This window comes from Callorhinus ursinus, unplaced genomic scaffold (genome assembly GCF_003265705.2).
Source record: "Callorhinus ursinus isolate GAN/ISIS: 27379988/994484 unplaced genomic scaffold, GSC_fseal_2.0 scaffold7, whole genome shotgun sequence".
NCBI lineage: Eukaryota > Metazoa > Chordata > Mammalia > Carnivora > Otariidae > Callorhinus > Callorhinus ursinus.
Genome location: NW_027397069.1, coordinates 53621397 through 53641204, shown reverse-complemented (window position 1 = coordinate 53641204; position 19808 = coordinate 53621397). Strand labels below are relative to the sequence as shown.

Sequence of the window (19808 nt, the reverse complement as noted above, 5' to 3'; positions counted from 1 at the left end):
AGCTGAAGGCAGATGCTTAACCGACTGAGCCGCACCCCTTGAAGTTGTTTTCTAAGAGTGGTCAATTACTTTTCTTTATTTGAAACTATGTTGAAGGTTCACCTGGTATGATGTCATGTGATAAGGTATTAAATTATTGCTGTTAGAGATTTCTGAATGAACCAGACAAGACTTAGAGAAAGAGGCTGATAGAGAGGAACAGTTTTAGAAAGTAAAGTGTGTCTTTTGGGCCCTTTACTTAAGTAGATTACAAACATTATGTTTAAATATCAAAACTATTAATCTGGTACTATAAATATAAGGTACCTATGGGGGTTTGCCTAAGCCTTTAGGAGTTTGTCATATTTAATTTTGGTTTTATCACTTGGTTAAAGTGAAATTAAAATGCCCCTAAGATGCCACTATTTTTAAGGTTTACTGGAGTTGAATTAGTATAAATCAAAATTGACCAGACAAGAGAGATTTGAGACCAGGAGTGGAATTATCAGGGTAGCAGAATGACATCAAAGACTCCTGTTTGAGGCTGAAAATAGAGGACTACATGGGGATATTTACTTCAAAGGAGCAGATAGTTTGCCTCTCTGGGAGGGATATTTATAGTATCCTTCGGTGGAAGGCAGGTATCCTTCTCACTTTCATTATCCGGAAGGAATATGTGTCAAGTTCACATGGTGATCCCATCTTAACAATATAAGAGTTTTTAGGAAATTTAAGGCATAATAGTTTTTTTTTCAACATATATCTTATGTGTGTGTCTTATGTGTCTTCAGGCTTGCTAATCTAACCTGAGCTAGTATCTATTATGTATATCTCTCCTTGGAAGACATTTTGAGGTAACAAGTACCAGTGGATGACAGGTAGTAAGTAAATCATAAATAGTGATCACATTATAATATGTTCTGTATTACATTGAATGTTTATGATACTGAACAAAATGAATCCCAAATGGAAATGAGCCAAGGCTAAGAAAGCCTACCATGCTGAAGGAATGTTTATGTTGTGGGACAAAGATCTTTCACAATTAAGATTTTATTTCATAGGCATGTTAGGATTTTTTTTTTATTGTACTAGATCTATAAGGACCTAAATTTCAAATGGGTTTACAAATTTCTCAAGTACTAACTCATTTTAACTAGCTTAACAACATAAAAACATTCATATAGTTTATGTTGATAATTTTTCATATTTGAAAAAGGTACTTTTGCTGTGTGTGTTTGAAAAGGCTAACTTTGATGAGCTCAGTAATCTCTTCAAACTAATACAAGTTTGCTTGGGACTGAAGATCTGCCTCATCTCTCTTGGTGAAATTTGGAAACCTTTTTACGAACATAATTAAAATAGCAATGATGTTTCTGTGTTCTAAGTCAGTTTGATGCTTATTATAAACCTGGCAATATCATTTCCTTTGAGGTTGTACCTTTGTTTTAGTTGTGCTTTTAGTTTTTCAGTTTTGTCCATCCTGTTTATAATTGTACCGCATTAGTTAGCAGCTGTGTAGGTATTTTTACTGTTATTTGTAGTAGGCTTATGACCTCTCATTCAAGTAGAGGTAAATTATAGCTATCATCCTTTTTCACAAGTGATAATTGGGATCATGTTTTCTTATATTTTTATCATTCATAACTTACAGATGACATACCATTTAATGGTTCAGCTAGCATATGGTTGGGAATCATCATTACCCCATTGACGGTTACTTGGTCTGGAGTTCATTAACACACCGGTGCTGCAGACTGGGCTGGCATCCTAAAAGACATTAGTTTTCTTTAATATCCTATTTCTTTGTTTATAAAAGCATCATCAACTGTATTGCCCAGATCAGAGAATTTGTTAAAAGCATTGAGTTCTATATTGCAAGAAAACTTTTTTATATATTATATTTTTCAAGCATAGTTTTAGAGTTGACCTCATATTATTAAGTTGAATTAATAATGTATATTTATATATAATTCATTTTATATAATAATGTAATATGTATAATATATATGATAATATAATAAACAAAATAATATTTATATATTTATATACAATATAATATATATATATATAAAACACTGGGTTTTCTTTGCAGAAATTACTATTTTTTTTCACTTCAGGGATTACTTTTGAAGAATGGTTATCAGCATTTAGAAGTTCCTGGTTAATTGCAAAATATCAATTTCCATGGAAAATGCTTTGTTCTCATAGATACAGGGTGTCTAACTTATTAGATCTTAAGGCCCACAAGTGCTGTTGTGTTGGAGTAATGTTGACACAAGCACCTGGGAGGTGGATATCTTTTTGCTCCACATTATTTTGTTTTCTCTTTTATGTAAATTTGCTTTCAGCTTAGTACCTACTACAGGCACCAGATCAACATTTGTTGAATAAATTAGGCAAATGAATGTATGTCCTATAATCAGCTTAACTCTTTATTTGGGTCAGAGGTATTACCAAGTAATATGACACATTATCCTACTAGCAAACACACTGATTAACATTGATTACCAACAATAATATGTAGAGGCTGCTTATTATATATGTTGTGTAGGAAACTGAATTATTTGACCTGTTCTTTGAGAGGATTAAGAATTGATATGTTTATCATGTTCAGTTATCAAAAGACTGTCTTCTTATCCACCAGTCTCCAACTGTGTAGCTATTAAGAGTGTAGGGGAAACTCTTAAAATACAATCTGTAAGATTAAGGAGTTATCTGTTCCAAACAGGGATAATTTGGAAATAAATTGCTGAACTGTACAAGTTTAAGAAAACAGATATAATAGGAAATGTTGAGGGGGGTGGTCAAATGGTGGTGTAGGAAGATCCTGAGCTCACCTCCTCCCACAGACCTACCAAATCTACAGCTATATATGGAAAAATTCCCTCTGAAAAAGACCTGAGAACTAGCTGAATAGCTACTTCACAACACAACAGTGAAAGGGCTACATATGGATGGTTTCACCAAAAACCCAACTGCCAGAGTGGCAACCCACAGTTGGGAAGAATCTCACAAATCTGGAACTTCCTTGATGAATGAGGGGTTTATACTCCACATCAGGCCCCCCAACCCCTGGGACCTGCAAGTAGAGATGAGCTCCCCAAACATCTAGCTTTGAAAACCAATGGATCTCACATCCATTGGTAGGCTGTAGAGAACTGAGATATTTCTCTTAAAGGGCTTGTGTGCAGACTCACTTGCCCTGGGAATCAGCACAAAAGCAGCAGTTTGAAAAGTGCCTAGACTATATGTGAAGAAGATTTGTTTTCTAACCTTAAAGCATCTGCTGGATGCGACAGGCCCAGGGGACTGTTGGGACTCTCTCTGGGGACAGAGGTGCTGGTGGGTGCCATTTTTGCACTCTTCCTCTACCATGATACTGTGGGTAGGCATGCTTGTGTTCCTGGGTTCCATAGGACTATAATGAATGGAGAAACAGTTCTTGGTAGGCTGTTACCCTCAGGGCACTGCACAGACAGCAGACTAAAACACATCCCCGGTCTATTTGTGAAAGCCTATTTACTTGTCCTGGCACTTCAGCCCAAGGGGCAGACTTCAGGTCTGCCACACATCTAGAGGCTACAAAGGGAATATAGCCTGGGGGATGCCATCTTTCTGCCTTCCCTCAGCCTCTCTACAAATTGCCAGGACCTCTCAGAAAGGAGCTTATACACTGGTCTGAAGCCCCAGTTTTTGCAACTGTCACCCAGGGGACACTGCAGATTGCCTGTCTAGAGGTCAACAGCGTCTATGCTTGTGGTCTCAAAGTAATAGTCAAAAGATGTTCACCAAACTTGGGAGAAGAATGAATGAATACAGTGAGAACTTCAACAAAGGAATATATAAGAAAGTACCAACTGAAGCCATGGAACTGAAGAATACAGTAACTGAACTGAAAAATATTCTTGAGGGTGTTCAACAGCAGACTGGATGCAGCAGAAGAAATGATGGGTGGGTGATCAAGAAGACAGGGCAGTGGAACTCAGAGCAATAAAAAGGAAAAAAAGAATTTAAAAAAAATGAAGCTAGCTTAAGGAATCTATGGGACAACATAAAGTCGAACAACATTAGCATTGTAAGGGTCCCAGAAGGAGTAAAGGGAGAGAAAGGGTTAGAAAATCATACAGAGATTAAACAACATGCTATTGACCAATGGGTCAATCAAAAAAATCAAAGGAGAAATAAAAAAATACCTTGAGACAAATGAAAATGGAAATATAACTTACAGAATCTATATGATTCAGCAAAAGTAGTTGTAAGAGGGAAGTTTACAGGGATTCAGGTCTACCTAAAGAAATAAGAAAATTCTCAAACAATTTAACTTTATACTTAAAGAAGCTAGAAAAAGAACAAACAAAACCAAAGGTAGTAGAAGGAAGGAATTAACAAAGATCAGAGTGGAAATGAAACAGACTAAAAAGTTAATAGAAAAGATCAACGAAACTAAAAACTAGTTCTTTGAAAAGATAAACAAAATTGACCAACCTTTAGCTACACTCACCAAGGGAAAAAAATAGAGTTCAAATAAAATCAGAAATGAAAGAGCAGTTACATCCAAAAAGCATTGCCAAGACCAATGTCAGAAGGCTTACAGCCTATGTTTTCTTCTAGTTTTATGGTTTCAAGTCTTACATTCTAGTCTTTAATCCATTTTGAGTTGATTTTTGTGTATGCTTAAGGTGAGTAGTCTAGTTTCATTCTTTCGCATGTAACTATTCAGTTTTCCCAACACTATTAAAGAGCCTGTCCTAATTCCCATTGTATATTCTTGCATCCTGTGTTGTAAATTAGTTGAACATATATGCATAGGTTTATTTCTGGGCTCTCTATTCTCTTCCATTGATTGAGGTGTCTGCTCTTATACCAATAATCAGTTACAACTGACACCACAAATACAGTGGATCATAAGATACTACTATGTATTTGACTCAAAAATAAGCAAAAATAAACAAGTGGGACTATGTATCTGACTCAAAAATAAGCAAAAATAAACAAGTGGGACTACATCAAACTAAAAAGCAAAGGAAACCATCAACAAAATGAAAAGGCAGCCTACAGAATGGGAGAAAATATTTGCAAATCATATATCCAATAAGGAGTTAATATTCAAAAAATATAAAGAACTCCTACAACTCAATAGCAAATAAACTATTCAATTAAAAATGGGCAGAGGATCTGAATAGACATTTTTCCAAAGGAGACATACAGATGGCCAACAGGCACAGGAAAAGATGCTCAACATCACAAATCCATCAGGGAAATGCAAGTCAAAACCACAATGTGATGTCAGGTCACACCTGTTAGAATAGCTGTTATCAGTATGCCAAGAAATAACAGGTGTTGGCAAGGTTGTGAAGAAAAGGGAACCCTTGTGCATTATTTGTGGGAATGTCAGTTGGTGCAGCCACTATGGAAAACAGAGGTTTCTCAAAAAATTACAATCACATATGATCCAGTAATTCCATCTCTGGGTATTTACTGAAAGGAAATAAAAACAGTAATCTGAAAGGATATATTCACCCCTATGTTAATTGCAGCATTATTTACAATGGGCAACATATAGAAACAACCTAAATGTCCACAGATGGATGGATAAAGAAGGTGTGGTATATATACACAATGGAATACTACTCAGCCATAGAAAAGGATGAGATCTTGCCATTTGTCACAACATGGATGGACCTAGAGGTCACTATGCTAAGTGAAGTAAATGCAAAAAAGGCGACTACTGTATGATTTCACTTATGTGTGGAATCTAAGAAACAAAAAAAACGAAAGTCATGAATATGGAGAATGGAATGGTGGTTGCCAGGAGTGAGGAGGTTGAGGGGGAAGGATGAAACGGGTGAAGGGGCTTGGGAGGTACAGACGTCAAGGAAATGTGGTGTGCTGCATGCTAACTATAGTCAACAGTATTGTAGGTGCATATTTGAATGTTGCCAGGAGAGTAGATCTTGAAAGTTCTCATCACAGGAAAGAAAAAGAAAAAAAAATTTTTTTAAGATTTTATCTATTTGTCAGAGAGAGAGAGAGAGAGAGAGAGCACAAGCACGGGGAGGGGCAGAGGCAGAGGGAGAAGCAGGCTCCCCGCTGAGCAAGGAGCCCAATGCAGGACTCGATCCCAGGACCCTGGGATCATGACCTGAGCCGAAGGCAGATGCTTAACGACTGAGCCCCCCAGGTGCCCTGAAAGAAAAAATTGTAACTTTTTATGGTGTTAGGTGGTCACTAGATTTATTGTGTTAATCATTTCACAGTGTATACAGATGTGGAATCATTACGTTATATACCTGAAACTAATGTTGTATGTCAGTTATACCTCAATAAAAAGAAAAATAATAGAAATATTATCAGCATAGAACCAGTGTGGCTCTGAAAACAAAATCAGATCTTGTCACTTTTCTGCTCAAAACCTTCTTACCTCAGAGCTTTAGTACTGGATAGACTTTGTGTATGGATCATTTTGCTCTAGATGAACTCATAGCTCACTTCATTTTCTTCAAGTCTTTCCTCAAAGATCATATACTCAGGGAGGTTCTCTGACCACCCTGTTTAAAATTGAAAACCCTATCATCAACCTTCAGGATTCCTCATCCTTCTTGTCCTGCTCCATTTTCATTTTTATGGCACCATCACTTTCCAATATACTATATAATGTACCTATTATAATATGATTTTTGGCTTCCCACATTGGCAAGAAACTGGCACAAAGGTAAAAAAAGAAAAAAAGAAATGTCATACAAAAAATTACCTTAGTTGATAAATATTTGCTTTTGAAAATTACTCTTGGAAGAACTCACAACATTGGCCCTGTGATGCAGTTTAGGTCCTCTGAAGACAGAGATCAGTGGCAGAAGTTTCTGCTTTGAAAGGGTATTTATTCTCCCATTTTCTTTTTATGTGCAAGGCAAATGTGAGTACAGTATGATTCTGTAATAACATAGTTTTCTTTTTATTACATTTAAACAGAATGAGGAAATGCATAAGGAACTATTTTGCAAAGCATAGACACTTTAATATGAATGTCGTAAGTCTGAAAACCCAGTAAATTAACAGAGTAAGAATTGCACACGACTGTCTTAAGCTGTGACACCATCACTGTGAAGATCTTCTTGATAACAGATGCCAACCTCTGCTCTGGGTCTGTAAGAAACATGGCCCTCCTGTGCAGAAAAGGGGGAAATTTGTAAGCAGTTTTATTTTTTTAATTTTTTTCTTTCTCAAGTTTTTTTTTTTTTTAAGATTTTATTTGTTTATTTGACAGAGAGAGAGCACAAGCAGGGGGAGCGGCAGGCAGAGGGAGAGGGAGAAGCAGGCTCCCCGCTGAGCAGGGAGCCTGATGCAGGACTTGATCCCAGGACCCTTGGGATCATGACCTGAGCCATAGGCAGACGCTTAACTGACTGAACCACTCAGATGCACCTCCTTTTCAAGTTTTTGTTTAAATTCCAGTTAGTTATCATACAGTGTAATATTAGTTTCAGGTGTAGAATTTAGTGATTCATCACACATGTAACACCCGGTGCTCATCACAAGTGCCTTCCTTAATATCCAGCACCTATTTAACCACATCCCACCGCCCACCTCCCCTCCAGCAACTCTCTCTGTTCTGTATAGTTAGGAATCTGTTTTCAGGTTTGCCTCTCCTTTTCTCCCCTCTGTGTTCATCTGTTTTGTTTCTTCAGATCTACATATGCGTGAAATCGTATGGTATTTGTTTTTCTCTGACTGACTTATTTTGCTTAGCATAATACTCTCTAGTTCCATCCACCTCATTGCAAATGGCAAGATTTCATCCTTTTTATGGCTAATATTCCATTGCATATATATACCACCTATTCTTTATTCTATTTGTTATCTTCTTTGGTATTGGTAAAATTTTATGTTTCTGATGACAAAAGAAATTATGGTTTATGAATTGTGATTATCCAGCCTTATTGAATTATTATGTCCATGGTCAAGGCAATATTAATATTAGAATGGATGTATTATGATTCCCAAATTGTGTTTTCTTTAACACTGGGTAACCTTGGGGCACCTGCGTGGCTCAGTTGGTTGAGCATCTGCCTTTGGCTCAGGTCATGATCCCAGGGGCTTAGGATCCAGCCCCTTGTTGGGCTCCCTGCTCAGAGGGGAGTCTGCCTCCCCCTCTCCCTCTGCCCCTACCCCTGCTTGTGCACTCTCTCTCTCTCAAATAAATAAATAAAATCTTTAAAAAAATTGGGTAACTTTATTCTCCTGTACTCAGATTAATATAATTTAAGCTTAACATTTTGAAAACTGTCTTGTCAGATGGAAAAGTGAAATCATACCAATTCATTGAAAGAATTACATGGAAAATTTTATCTTTAGCATCGCCTTCATCAAAACTTTCCTAAAAGGGCACCTGCATGGCTCAGTTGGTTGAACGTCTGCCTTTGGCTCAGGTCATGATCCCAGGGTTCTGGGATCAAGTCCCGCATTGGGCTCCTTGCTCAGTGGGGAACCCGCTTCTCCTCTCCCTCTGCCTGCAACTCTGCCTACTTGTGATCCTTCCCTCTCTCTCTTTCTCTCTCTCTCTCAAATAAATAAAATCTTAAAAAAAAAAACAGTTTCCTATGGAAAAAAATTCCCATCAAAGTCCAGCCATATATATCTATATCTATCTATCTATGTCAGTTTCCACAACACATTAAAATAGTATTGCTTTCTGCATGTTTTTAAATTTTACCAAATAATATTGTTTTTTGCATGTTTTAAACTTTATCAAATTAGATCAAATAATTTATCAAATAGTGTATCGTATGTACCATTCTGTGACTTAGTGATTTTTGGCAAAAATTATTTTGGAGATTTATCTGCATTGATTCTGCATAATTTATTTTAATTGCTGTACAGTATGCACATACCACAGTTTATAGATTCTGCTGATGAATCCTGTTGATCAATTCTGTTTGCTATTTCTAGTTTTCTGCCATTGCAAACAATTGCATATATGCTCTAGAGTTCGTCTAGGCCAGCATTGTCCAAGCTATAAGGCATGACTTATTAGTGATCTTGAAATTATTTTGTGGGTTGAGACCAACATTTTCTTTTAAAAATGAAATAGGAAAGGATAAAATAGGATAGAGTAGGGGGAGAATAGAATAGAGTAAGATAGAAAAAATAGAAAAGAAGATATCCCTAAGTACCTCATATGATAAGGGTAAGAATTATTTTGTGAGACTTTGTTTCAGGTACATATATGTATCAAAAAAAGATTGAATGAAAGACACTGCTGTGACCTAAATATTGTTGAGTTGCTCTTTAAAGTGAGTATACCAGTTTATGTTTCTTATAGCAGTATGAGTGTGCTATTTGATCTACATCCTCACTAACACAAGGAATTGTCCCCCTTTAATTTTGCAGAGGTGATGGGTGAGATCTATCTCACTGTGATTGCATTTCCATGGTGAATTTGAGCATCTTTTAATATGTTTATTAATTGTTTCTGTGAATTGCCTTGTCTTTTGTCCATTTCTAAATTGGATTTTTTTTTCTTACTGATTTTTAGGTATTCTTTATCAATTCTGGATGCAAATCCTTTGCAAGCCATCAGTTATATATGTTGAAAATACCTTCTCCCATTCTGTGGCATGTGTTTTCCTTTGTTGACTTCATCTTTTAGTATGCCGTATTTTTAAAAAAAGTTTTAATGTAGTAAACTTTCTTTGTGGTTTATGCTTTTGTGTCTTATTTAAGAAATCTTTCGGGGCGCCTGGGTGGCTCAGTTGGTTAAGCGACTGCCTTTGGCTCAGGTCATGATCCTGGAGTCCCTGGATCGAGCCCCGCATCGGGCTCCCTGCAGGGCGGGAAGGCTGCTTCTCCCTCTCCCACTCCCCCTGCTTGTGTTCCCTCTCTCTCTCTCTGTCAATTAAATAAATAAAATCTTTAAAAAAAAAAAAAAAGAAACCTTTCCCTGCCCTAAGAGTCGCAAAGATGTTTTCTATACTTTCTTCCAAAAGTTTTAAAGTTTTGCTTTTTTCACATTCCAGATGGCTTTCCTTGCGTTTTCCTTGCGTTGACATACTACAAATTAAACTTTTTTTAGTCTGTGTTTTTTCTCATATGTTACAGTGTCCAAATTGTTGAAGCATGGTCTCAAAACTTATAAATGTAATATCTAAAGGTTATATTTTACAATATTAACTTCTTAATAATTGAGCACTTCTACTGCTGACTTTTTAATAATAGAGCTAATACAATTTTTGAACTATATACTTCTCAGATAAATAATGGCTTGTTAAAGTTGCCAGATGGTATATTCTTCGTCTTCTCTGTTTTTCTCTAATAGAATTTATGTATTTATGTTTTTCAGTCACATTAACTTTATCCTAGAAGACAATCTTACAAGAATCTAGAAGGAACAGGATTAAAGATGACTGAACACAGGGCTCCAGAAATTTAAAACAGTCAGGTACAAAATTTTTGGATGAAACATTCCCAACCAGGCAGTACATAATAAAACTGGAACATGCACAGGAAAACTTAAATATCCCTGCAATACAGGGAAGGGTCCAGGAAAGGAGTTTTGAAATCGTCCTGGGTTCAAATACTGGCTCTAACCCTGACTGGTTGGTGATGATTGGTCAAGTTTTGGAAACATGTCCATAAAATGGAGGCAATGATTGTGTCTGTTTCTTTTGGCTATTATAAAGTTTAATAATATAAGGAACTTAATATCTGGTACAGGGTAACTGTTTATTTTAACTCTTATTATTGTTGCTACTGTTATTTAGAATTCATGGATGTGGTATTCTGTATGTATATTGTGGATTTTTAAGAAGTACAAACTGAGGGTTCTAGAGGGGAGGGGGGTGGGGGGATGGGTTAGCCCAGTGATGGGTATTAAAGAGGGCACATACTGAATGGAGCACTGAGTGTTATACACAAACAATGAATCATGGAACACTACATCAAAATTTAATGATGTAAAGGTGATTAATATAAGATAATAAAAAAAAAGAAGTATATATTGATATACTACTATAACACTGATAATAGTAATAACCTGGTCAGGGGCACCTGGGTGGCTCAGTCAGTTAAACATCTGACTCTTGATTTTGGCTCAGGTTATGATCTCAAGTTTGTAAGATCAAGCCCCTCATTGGGTTCCGTGCTCAGCACACACAGTTTGCTTAAGATTCTCTCCCTCTCCCTTTGCCCCTCCTACCCTCCCCCTGCTCACACACTCTCTCTCAAAATAATAATAATAATAGTGAAATCATGTAGATAACAGGAGAAGATAATTATAATCCTTACATATATTCCATAAACTGTATTCCTCAAGCAGTGCAAATTGGAGAAGCTAGTTTTCTCTATTATGTTTGATGACATTGAAATAATGTTAGAAAAAAAAAAAATCCAACTACCTTCCATAATGCTAGAGAATTCAACAATTTTTTTCATGGTACTGTACAATAGTAATTATTCTTGAATAATTTTTAAATCTTCAACAACATTCTGACCAATAAAAATGAAATTATACTAATCTTATGTTTAGTCTTAATTGAATTTTATAAATGTTATTTCTTGAAATATGGTAATTTCAATATGCCATTCATGCAATTATGTCTTAACTTGATTAGTCAAATAGAATGGCCTATGTTCCACCCTTCTAATTTTTACAGAGTTACTGTACTTGAAATTGATTAAAGACACCAAAAAGCTATTTATTTTCTTCCTTAAAAAAAACAGGATTAAAAAAAAAATGAGGCTATTCAGCTGATTAAAAAAAAAAAATCTCTGTTAACTGATAAGGAGTGATTTCCAGGAGATATTGTTAAGTGGGGAAAAAAAAAAGCGGATTGCCAGAGTATATAAAGTATGCTATTTTTTGTATAAGGAGGAATTGGGAAATAAAAACATAGACACGTATCTGCTTATTTTTGCAAGAAGAAACAGGAAGAATAAACCAGAAACCAGTAAAATTGGTTACCTACAATGGTAGAGGGATGGGATGGGGAACAACCCAGGATTGCTGTTCTAGGATCTCAGTGTATGAGCAGGATTTCCCTTCTCCTAGGAACAAAAGTGGCTTCCATTACAACCAGGGGCAGTGACATTTCCTCTTTGGTCCCTTTTACTCCTCTTATTTATTTCCCTTTTTTTTCTTGCCTTTGACTTCCCTTCCTCTAATTTTTTTCCTCTCCTCTTCTTTCTCTTTTCCCTTTCCCCTCTTTTTATTTTTTGTTCTAGTAAACCTGGGGTAAATGTGGAAAATGTTCCAGTTAGGATGAAACAAAAGGAAAAGAACCTCGATGCAGGCACTCTCCAATATACAAAAAGCTGTATTCAAAGAATGCTTTCAACTGATATATATATAGTCTTGTGTTCTTCTCTGAGCCGTGTCCTGCGGTGGTTATAGCAGTGAACGAGTCATGGTTGCCTCTCTTAAACAGCTTGCAAATTAATAGAGAAGACAGATCGCGTAGGAATAAGCGTCACATGAAATTATCTTTCCATATTGGCAACTAGATCAAGTTTTGAAAGTTTATAAGTGAGAAAAGTCTGTTTCTTTTAAAAACGAGTATCTTTTCCAAACATTAGAAATAATGATTTTGGGGGCGCCGGGTGGCTCAGTTGGTTAATTAACCGACTCTTGATTCTGGCTCAGACCATGATCTTAGGGGGATGAGATTGAGCCCCGCCTCAGGCTCCACACTCAGCGTGCAGTCTGGTTTTGAGATTCTGTCCCTCTCCCTCTTCCCTTCCCCCTGCTCACACTCTCTAAATAAATAATTAATTAAAAAAAAAAGAAATAATGATTTGTATCAATTGCCATAGTTTGAGCTATAATTATTCTGAATATGTGATTATTCCTTGTATTCTGAGAGACCTTTTTATAGCTGAGGAGAACAAAATTTTACCAGTATCCTCAGGGGCATATAAAACATTGATAAGGAACACTGTTAAGACTTGACCTTATTTTGATTATTGTTTTTATCTATTATAAGGTTCTAACTGCTTGTAGATAATAGCAGATAAAATGTTCTGATGTTAGCCCTTGAAATGTGGATTGTATTTGAGTAAATAGAACTCAAACTAATAAATCAGAAATATCAACATTATTAAATATAATTTCATTCAATTGCTTTTGGGAGGAGAGAGAATATTTATTTATATTTATTTTTAGTGATGAGATAGTTAACTGTGTAATGATTGAACCACAGTGCAGACCTGCCCTGCGAGAAATATTAAAGGGGGTCCTTTGATTGAAGCGGGAGCGCATGCTGCATATCTTTTGATAGAGTTGCTTCTGCTGTTACTTTTATGTGGTAGAAAGTAGTCATCGTGGAGATGGTTAATTAAGGGGAGAACACTGAGTACTGTTGGTGCATACTTGGTGGCTGTTGTTGCAGGTTTGTTGCTAAGGTCTAGGATAAACAAAGCCATATTCATTCTTCATCCTTTCATTTTTTCATTCATTCCTCCTTTTTTCTCCCCCCAGCTTAGCAAGTCATATACTCTTCAGTGGAGCTGAGAACTGCTAAGTCTGCTCTTCACAGTGATTTGGAACTTTCCAATCCCAGGGAAAATTTGACCAAGGTCTAAAATTTATTTTTTCTTACCTTTAGTAGGTCAACTGTAAAATGAAAATTTCTACTTATTTCCTTACAGATTTAAGAGTCTTCCTTTATCCTGGGATGACTTTTCCAGACCTTTGCAGGAGGAGTCCCATAAGAGACCATATGATAGTTCCAGAACAGTTAAAATACCTTTTGGGTTTTATAGCTATTAACTCTCATGCCCAAACCTTAATTCCCTTATCTTCCCTTCACCATATTTGAGCTTAGCTTATTTTCTCTGTTCATTGGAAGTAAAATCATTTTAACCTGCCTAGTTTCATTAGACATATGGGATCCTGATTTTACCACATACTTTTTCCTTAGGGGACTGCACAGGACTGAGTCCATATGGAAGAAGAGCTTTCCCTTCCCTATGGAGAAAGTGGCAAGGTTAGAAAAAAAATCATGCCTTTGGGGCATGTATTTTCTGTTGCATGAAATATGTATCAAACATCTACTGGTCACCCAACAGGAAGATCAGTGAGATAGTATCTGTCTTTGAGGGGCTTATAATGTAGTGCCTCAGATGCAAACATAATTATTATGGGTATAGAGAATGCTAAAGGGGCCAGCAGAAGGCTGTGGTATTATCTGAGCGGTAAAGCAGGGTTCCCAGAGATGGTGCTGTTGGAGCTGGATGAGGTGTACAGACCATCCCTACTTTCACAGATAATACCGTCCTGCAGAAGGGTCTGAGTTGATCAATGTTTACTTCATTCCCAGAGATTTAACAAAATTATAAAATACCTAATCTTAGATGACATTCTTAATTCATCATTGATATTCTTTAACTTATTCCTTTTCCATCACAGCTCAACATTACAGTCAACCAGCTTAAGTCCAATGTGTCCAACTGTCTTAAAAGTTTCACATCTTTCAGCATGCACATTGATTTCCATCTTGTGTTAATTTTATTAAATTGACACACTATCTGTTCTTCACTACTAAGAGCTTAATATTAACTGCCACTATTAATTTTCATTTTTCTGTTTTCTGCTGTTTTTAAAGTATGGTAAAAGCACAATAAAAGATGTAATTATATGATCAAAGCACAATAAAAGATGTAAATAATTATACAAAGCCAGCATAGTGTACAAAGATGCAAAACTTCTGAAACCAAACCATAGTATTACCATGTGAGCCCTTATAGGAAAATACAAAAGTAGCTTATAAAAGTAGTGCATAGAACTTAAGAATCTTCTAAAATGTTAATAGAAAAATTCCTAATTTTTCCCGGAAGGAACAGATTTTGTAAAATAAAAGAAATAGACTAACAGAATTAGCGATGAAATTACTATTAGATATAAAGCGTTACATTGCCAGGAAGTCCTGCAAAGGCAAGGTGTTAGTGGGTTTCTTTAAATAATTTTTTTTTGTTAGTCATGCCCAACAGGTAATTTTGGTTCTATTTCTGTGTGCTGTATTTTAAATTTAATTGTGACAACTTAGTTGTCTAGAGTTAAGTGAAGTATCATAATCTGTTCAATTCTTCCTTTGGCTGGAGAGACGGTTATATAGGTAGGACATACTCAAAGGAGTAATAAAATGCATCTTGGTCTCTAATTTTATGGAGCTGTGTTTCCTTAATTATATTTTCCTTGAGCTAATATTAAAATTTCACCACTTTGCATTTCCCAAACAGATGCCAGTGAAAGATGAGGGAGGGGGTGCTGGATGGAAAGGAAAGGAAAGCTGGCCAGGAATAGTTACTGCCTATATCGTAGGCGTACGTGCAGGAAGGAGGGTTACCTGGGCCAAATTAGGACTGAATTCTAGGGACACGATCTTGATGACTTCTTGTGTTTACTGTCAAGCTCTCACTCCCTGGTAGTGCTTTTCCCCCATGCAGATGTTTCTGTTGCCTGCCCTTGGCTCTTGCTCAGCTGGTCCCTTACATAACAGTTGGGCACAAAGGTAGGTGGTTGGGCTCCTTCTGCAGAGTTGCTCTCATGCAGGGTGGATTCTTCACCTACAGGTGCTCTGTGTGAATCCTATGCTATGTGCACTCGTGTTATATATACAAATTATACATATACGTACAGTATATGTACATGTTCAGGATATATACAATGTGCCCAGCTACACTCACTCATGAGTGCACTGCAGAGAAACATTTTTCTTCTGAGAGCAAAGATGCTACAATTCCTTGAGACTGATATGAAATATTTACCTCAGAAAAGTGTAAATGTGTGCCTTTCATAAATTAAGTCATAAGTTCCTCCATGAGATAACTCTCCCACAAGACTTAGAAAAGAAGAATTTTTGATGATTCACCTCCAGGAGCCAGCCTTCTGACAGACATTTAAAAGCAGCATAGTCACACCTCCCTTGTACCCAGGTTATATTGTAAGTATTTGCTTTTTATTAAATTGTGAGCTCCTTGAAGGGAGTGATCATGTTTCATTTTTATACCTTTAGTATCTGGCCCTCAATACATGATACTGTCACACCTGATGTTCTTTTGACTTGTGACATCCTTATCAGATGTATGAATTCAGGTAACACTTCAACACACACACACACACACACACACACACACACACACACACACACACGCTAGAATCCCAGTGGTTAGTAGAGTCCTGGGGTGGGTACTAGAGGTTTGGTACAGTTGAGCCAGGAAGAAAGTTCAGAACTAATGATTTGTAGACAGATGTTTAAGAGCTTGTTGGATTTACAACCTGATTCTAGGCATCTAAGAAACCACTTGATTTTTGTAGCAGGGCAGGTTGAAATCCAAAAATCTGCTTGAAAGGAAAAAAATGAGATAGGAGTGCTTATTTTCTCTTGGTATATTGCTGTCCGTCCTGTCCGTGGAAGGTAACCCACAGTGTATATTATTGCCCTGTTCGTCAAGGACTGGATGAGAACAGTAAAAGCCCTGCAATTGTAAATTAGATCTACCAGTGGTATAACTTTTTATGTGAACTTTTTTTCTCTGCAACACGTGATGTGTAGAAAGCAATCTTTAGACACAAGTGATCTTGGAGGATTACTTAGTCTTTCTGTGCCTCAATTTCCTTGTATTTAAAATGAGGATAGCAATATCTATGCCCTACAGTTGTGAAGATTAGAAATAATATGTAAGAATTCTTTTAACTAGCACATTAGCTCATCTATAAATATTTGATGCCACATCCCAAACGTTGTTCTTTTTGAAATTTATAGACTTAAATAGGAAAAAAAATTAAAATGCAGACCCCAGAGAAGATAAGATTCCTTCAGGATATAAGGAGGTGTGTAATTTACAGTAGAAGCTTAGACTAAAAGCTAACATAACAAGAGATTCTGCCCTTAGCTCTGTAGTGACCTTGAGTGTTGCCCCAAAGATAACAGAGGACTTCGTTCTCCAGACAGGGTCCTAGAACTTGAGTGGCATGCTGAGGGACGGTGACTGGCTTTGGCATCAGGGGAGCTCATCCTGGTTCAGGCGCTGACATTAACTCAGGATGATGCTGTGAGCAGTTACAAGCTGCCTACCCTCTGTATAACTTTCTTAGGGCTGCCTTTAAAAAGTACCACAAACTGTGTGGCTTAAAGCAATAGAAATTTTTTCTTTTATAGTTCTGGAGACTAGAAGTCTGAAAGTAAGGTGTTAGCAGGGTCATGCCTTCTGAAGGCTCTAGGGAAGAAGCTTTTCTTTCTTCTTCCCAACTTCTGGAGGCTCCTGTCAGTCCTTGGTGTTCATGGCCCTGGAGTTGGGTTGCTCTAGTCTCTGCCTCCATGACCACATGGGCTCCTTCGCATGGTGTGTTGCTTAATTTGATGTGTCAGCTTGAGTGGGCCACACTGGTGCCAGATTACACACTGCTTCTGGGTGTGTCTGTGAGGGTGTCTCCAGATGAGAAGAGCTTTTGATTTGGGGAACTCAGTAAATGGTTTGCCCTCCCCAGTGTGGGTGGGCATCATCCAAGCTGTTAAGGAACTGAATAGAACAAAAGGTGGAGGAAGGAGGAATTCATCCCTTTTTTTCCTGTTTCACTGATTGATCGGGGTCATTTCACTTCGTCTTTTCCTGCCCTCAGACTGCAATGTACATCACTGTCTCCCCTGGTCCTCAGGCCTTTGGACTCACTACATTATGCTACCAGCTCTCCTGGGTCTCCAGCTTGCAGATGCAGATCATGGGACTTCTGAGTCTCCATCATCTTGTGAGCCAAGTCATCATAATGTGTGTGTGTGTGTGTGTGTGTGTGTGTGTGTGTGTGTGTACACACATACAGTTACCTGACTCCCAAAGTGGTGGGACAAATATGCTTTCAGGTCTGTAGAAAATAAGTAGCTAGTCCAATCAGCTTTCTACCAGGACTCTTTCCTGGTAAGGTTGACTTAATAGCTGATGGGAAAGATAGGCCTTAGAAAATCCTTTGCTCCTTTAAATTAAACAGGAGTATGGTGATTAAGAGAAAGAGCCAGACGTGCCATTTGAAGGACACGTTGGCTGTTTATGCATCTTATTATAATCCTCAAATTTTTGAAAGCTGGAAAGCATGTATGAAAAATGTTTCCAGTATAGCAAATAAATAAAAGCTCTCTTTAAAACAGCTTTACAGTGTCCACATTGCTTGCTCTTATGGGAGCACAGGTGCTTATGATCTTAATGTTCACTGTTACAGGTTTAAATGTGTTCCCCCAACCCCGATTTATATGTTGAAATCCTAACCCCCAAAGTTTGGGTTATTAGAAGGGGGGGACTTTGGGAAGTGATTAAGTCATGAGGGTGGAACCCTAATGAATGGGATCAGTGCTTTATAAAAGGGTCTCCGGAGAGATCCCTAGCCCCTCCCCCACCATGAGGACATGGTGAGAAGGCAATGGCTATGAAGCAGGAAGGGGACCCTCATCAGAACATGAGCACATTGGTGCTTTGATCTTGGATTCCCAGTCTGCAGAACTGTGAGAAGTAAATTTTTGCTGTTTATAAGCCACCCAGTCTGGCATCTGTTAGAGTAGCCCAAATGCACTAAGATGCCCCAGTACCTCAGAAGGTGACCTTATTTGGAAATGGGGTCATTGCAGATGTGGTTAGTTAAGATGAGGTTATTACGGTGAGTTCTAATCCAGTATGATTGGTGTCCTTATGAAAAGGGGCAGTTTGGGCCCAGAGGCAGACATGCATAGTGCCAAGATGATGTGAAGACTCAGGAAGACGGTACCTTGATTTTGAACTCCTAGCCTCCAGAACTGTGAGAAAATAAATTTCTTTGGTGTAAGCCACTCACCTTGTGGTACTTTGCTGTGGCAGCCTTAGCAAACAAATACGTACTTTCTGGGTATATATTCCTACCAATCCCCAAACCTGAGTGGGGGTGGTGGTGGTGAGGGAAGCCATTAACTAACTGCTCAACTGATGGTCAGAACGCACCCCAGAACCAGAACGTCTGGACCAGCTCCTTGGTGTCACCTTTAGCATTGTTCTTTTCCAAGAACGCGTTTCGTCAAGACTCAGGCGCCTGATGAAATCGCAGTGCTCTCTCTCTGTCCATTTTTCCTGCCTTTCCAACCAGCCTAGTTTCCAGAGCTACATTTAAGACATAGCCAGCACTGAAAGTACGGAGGTCAGCCTTAGGTGATTCTTGTGGCCCTGAGGAAAATGAGCATGTGAGGTCTGATCGCAGCCGGGGTCTCTGGCCCTTGGTTGCTGTGAGAGCAGGACCGAAGCAGTGGGCTTGTCAAGACAGTTCCCGTAGCTGTGAGGGGCCTCTCAAAAACAGAGCCGGCCCTCCCTGAGCCGGTGCTGACTTCCACAGAAGGAAAAGGGGAAGGAAAAAAGAAGTATTTTTTAATTAATAGTCTTAATGTGTGTGAGTGTGTGTGTGTGTATAAATATATAAATATATATACATACACACACCTACACATATTTTTAAATTTTATTTATTTGTTTATTTATTTTTCCTTTTCAGCCAGTACAGGCTACTCTATCATCTTTGAAGATGTTAGATGTGGGAAAGTGGCCAATTTTCTCCCTTTGTTCTGAGGAAGAACTGCAGTTAATTCGTCAGGCCTGTGTCTTTGGCAGTGCTGGCAATGAAGTTTTATATACTACAGTAAATGATGAGGTAAATTTTGAAGAAAAAATTCAGCCACTTACAGTAATGGATTTGCTAAGTTGAAGATCTTGGGGGGAACTAAGGAATTAAGATTTTAAGAAAAGCATGGAGGCTAGATTCTTATTTGTTATATAATGTTACACAATGAAGCAATAATTATGGGTTTGTCAGAAATAGAAGTGCTCGAACT

At 37.7% G+C, this 19808-nt stretch overlaps 1 protein-coding gene across 20 annotated transcripts in view; it reads left to right on the top strand.

Moving 5' to 3' along the window:
* RCBTB2 (RCC1 and BTB domain containing protein 2) overlaps window positions 1–19808 on the top strand; it is a 44271-nt gene that overhangs the window by 2548 nt on the left and 21915 nt on the right. For 2 of the 20 annotated variants that reach the window (XM_025874905.2, XM_025874897.2), the window contains exons 2-6: window positions 10316–10414; window positions 13448–13545; window positions 13890–13955; window positions 17591–17716; window positions 19472–19627. In XM_025874905.2, the coding sequence (XP_025730690.1) occupies window positions 13914–13955; window positions 17591–17716; window positions 19472–19627 (324 nt within the window). In that variant the 5' untranslated portion in view covers window positions 10316–10414; window positions 13448–13545; window positions 13890–13913. Of the gene's footprint in view, window positions 1–10315; window positions 10415–13447; window positions 13546–13889; window positions 13956–17590; window positions 17717–19471; window positions 19628–19808 lie in introns of those variants that run through there. The other 18 variants (XM_025874909.2, XM_025874906.2, XM_025874898.2 and 15 more) reach the window with 17 other exon arrangements.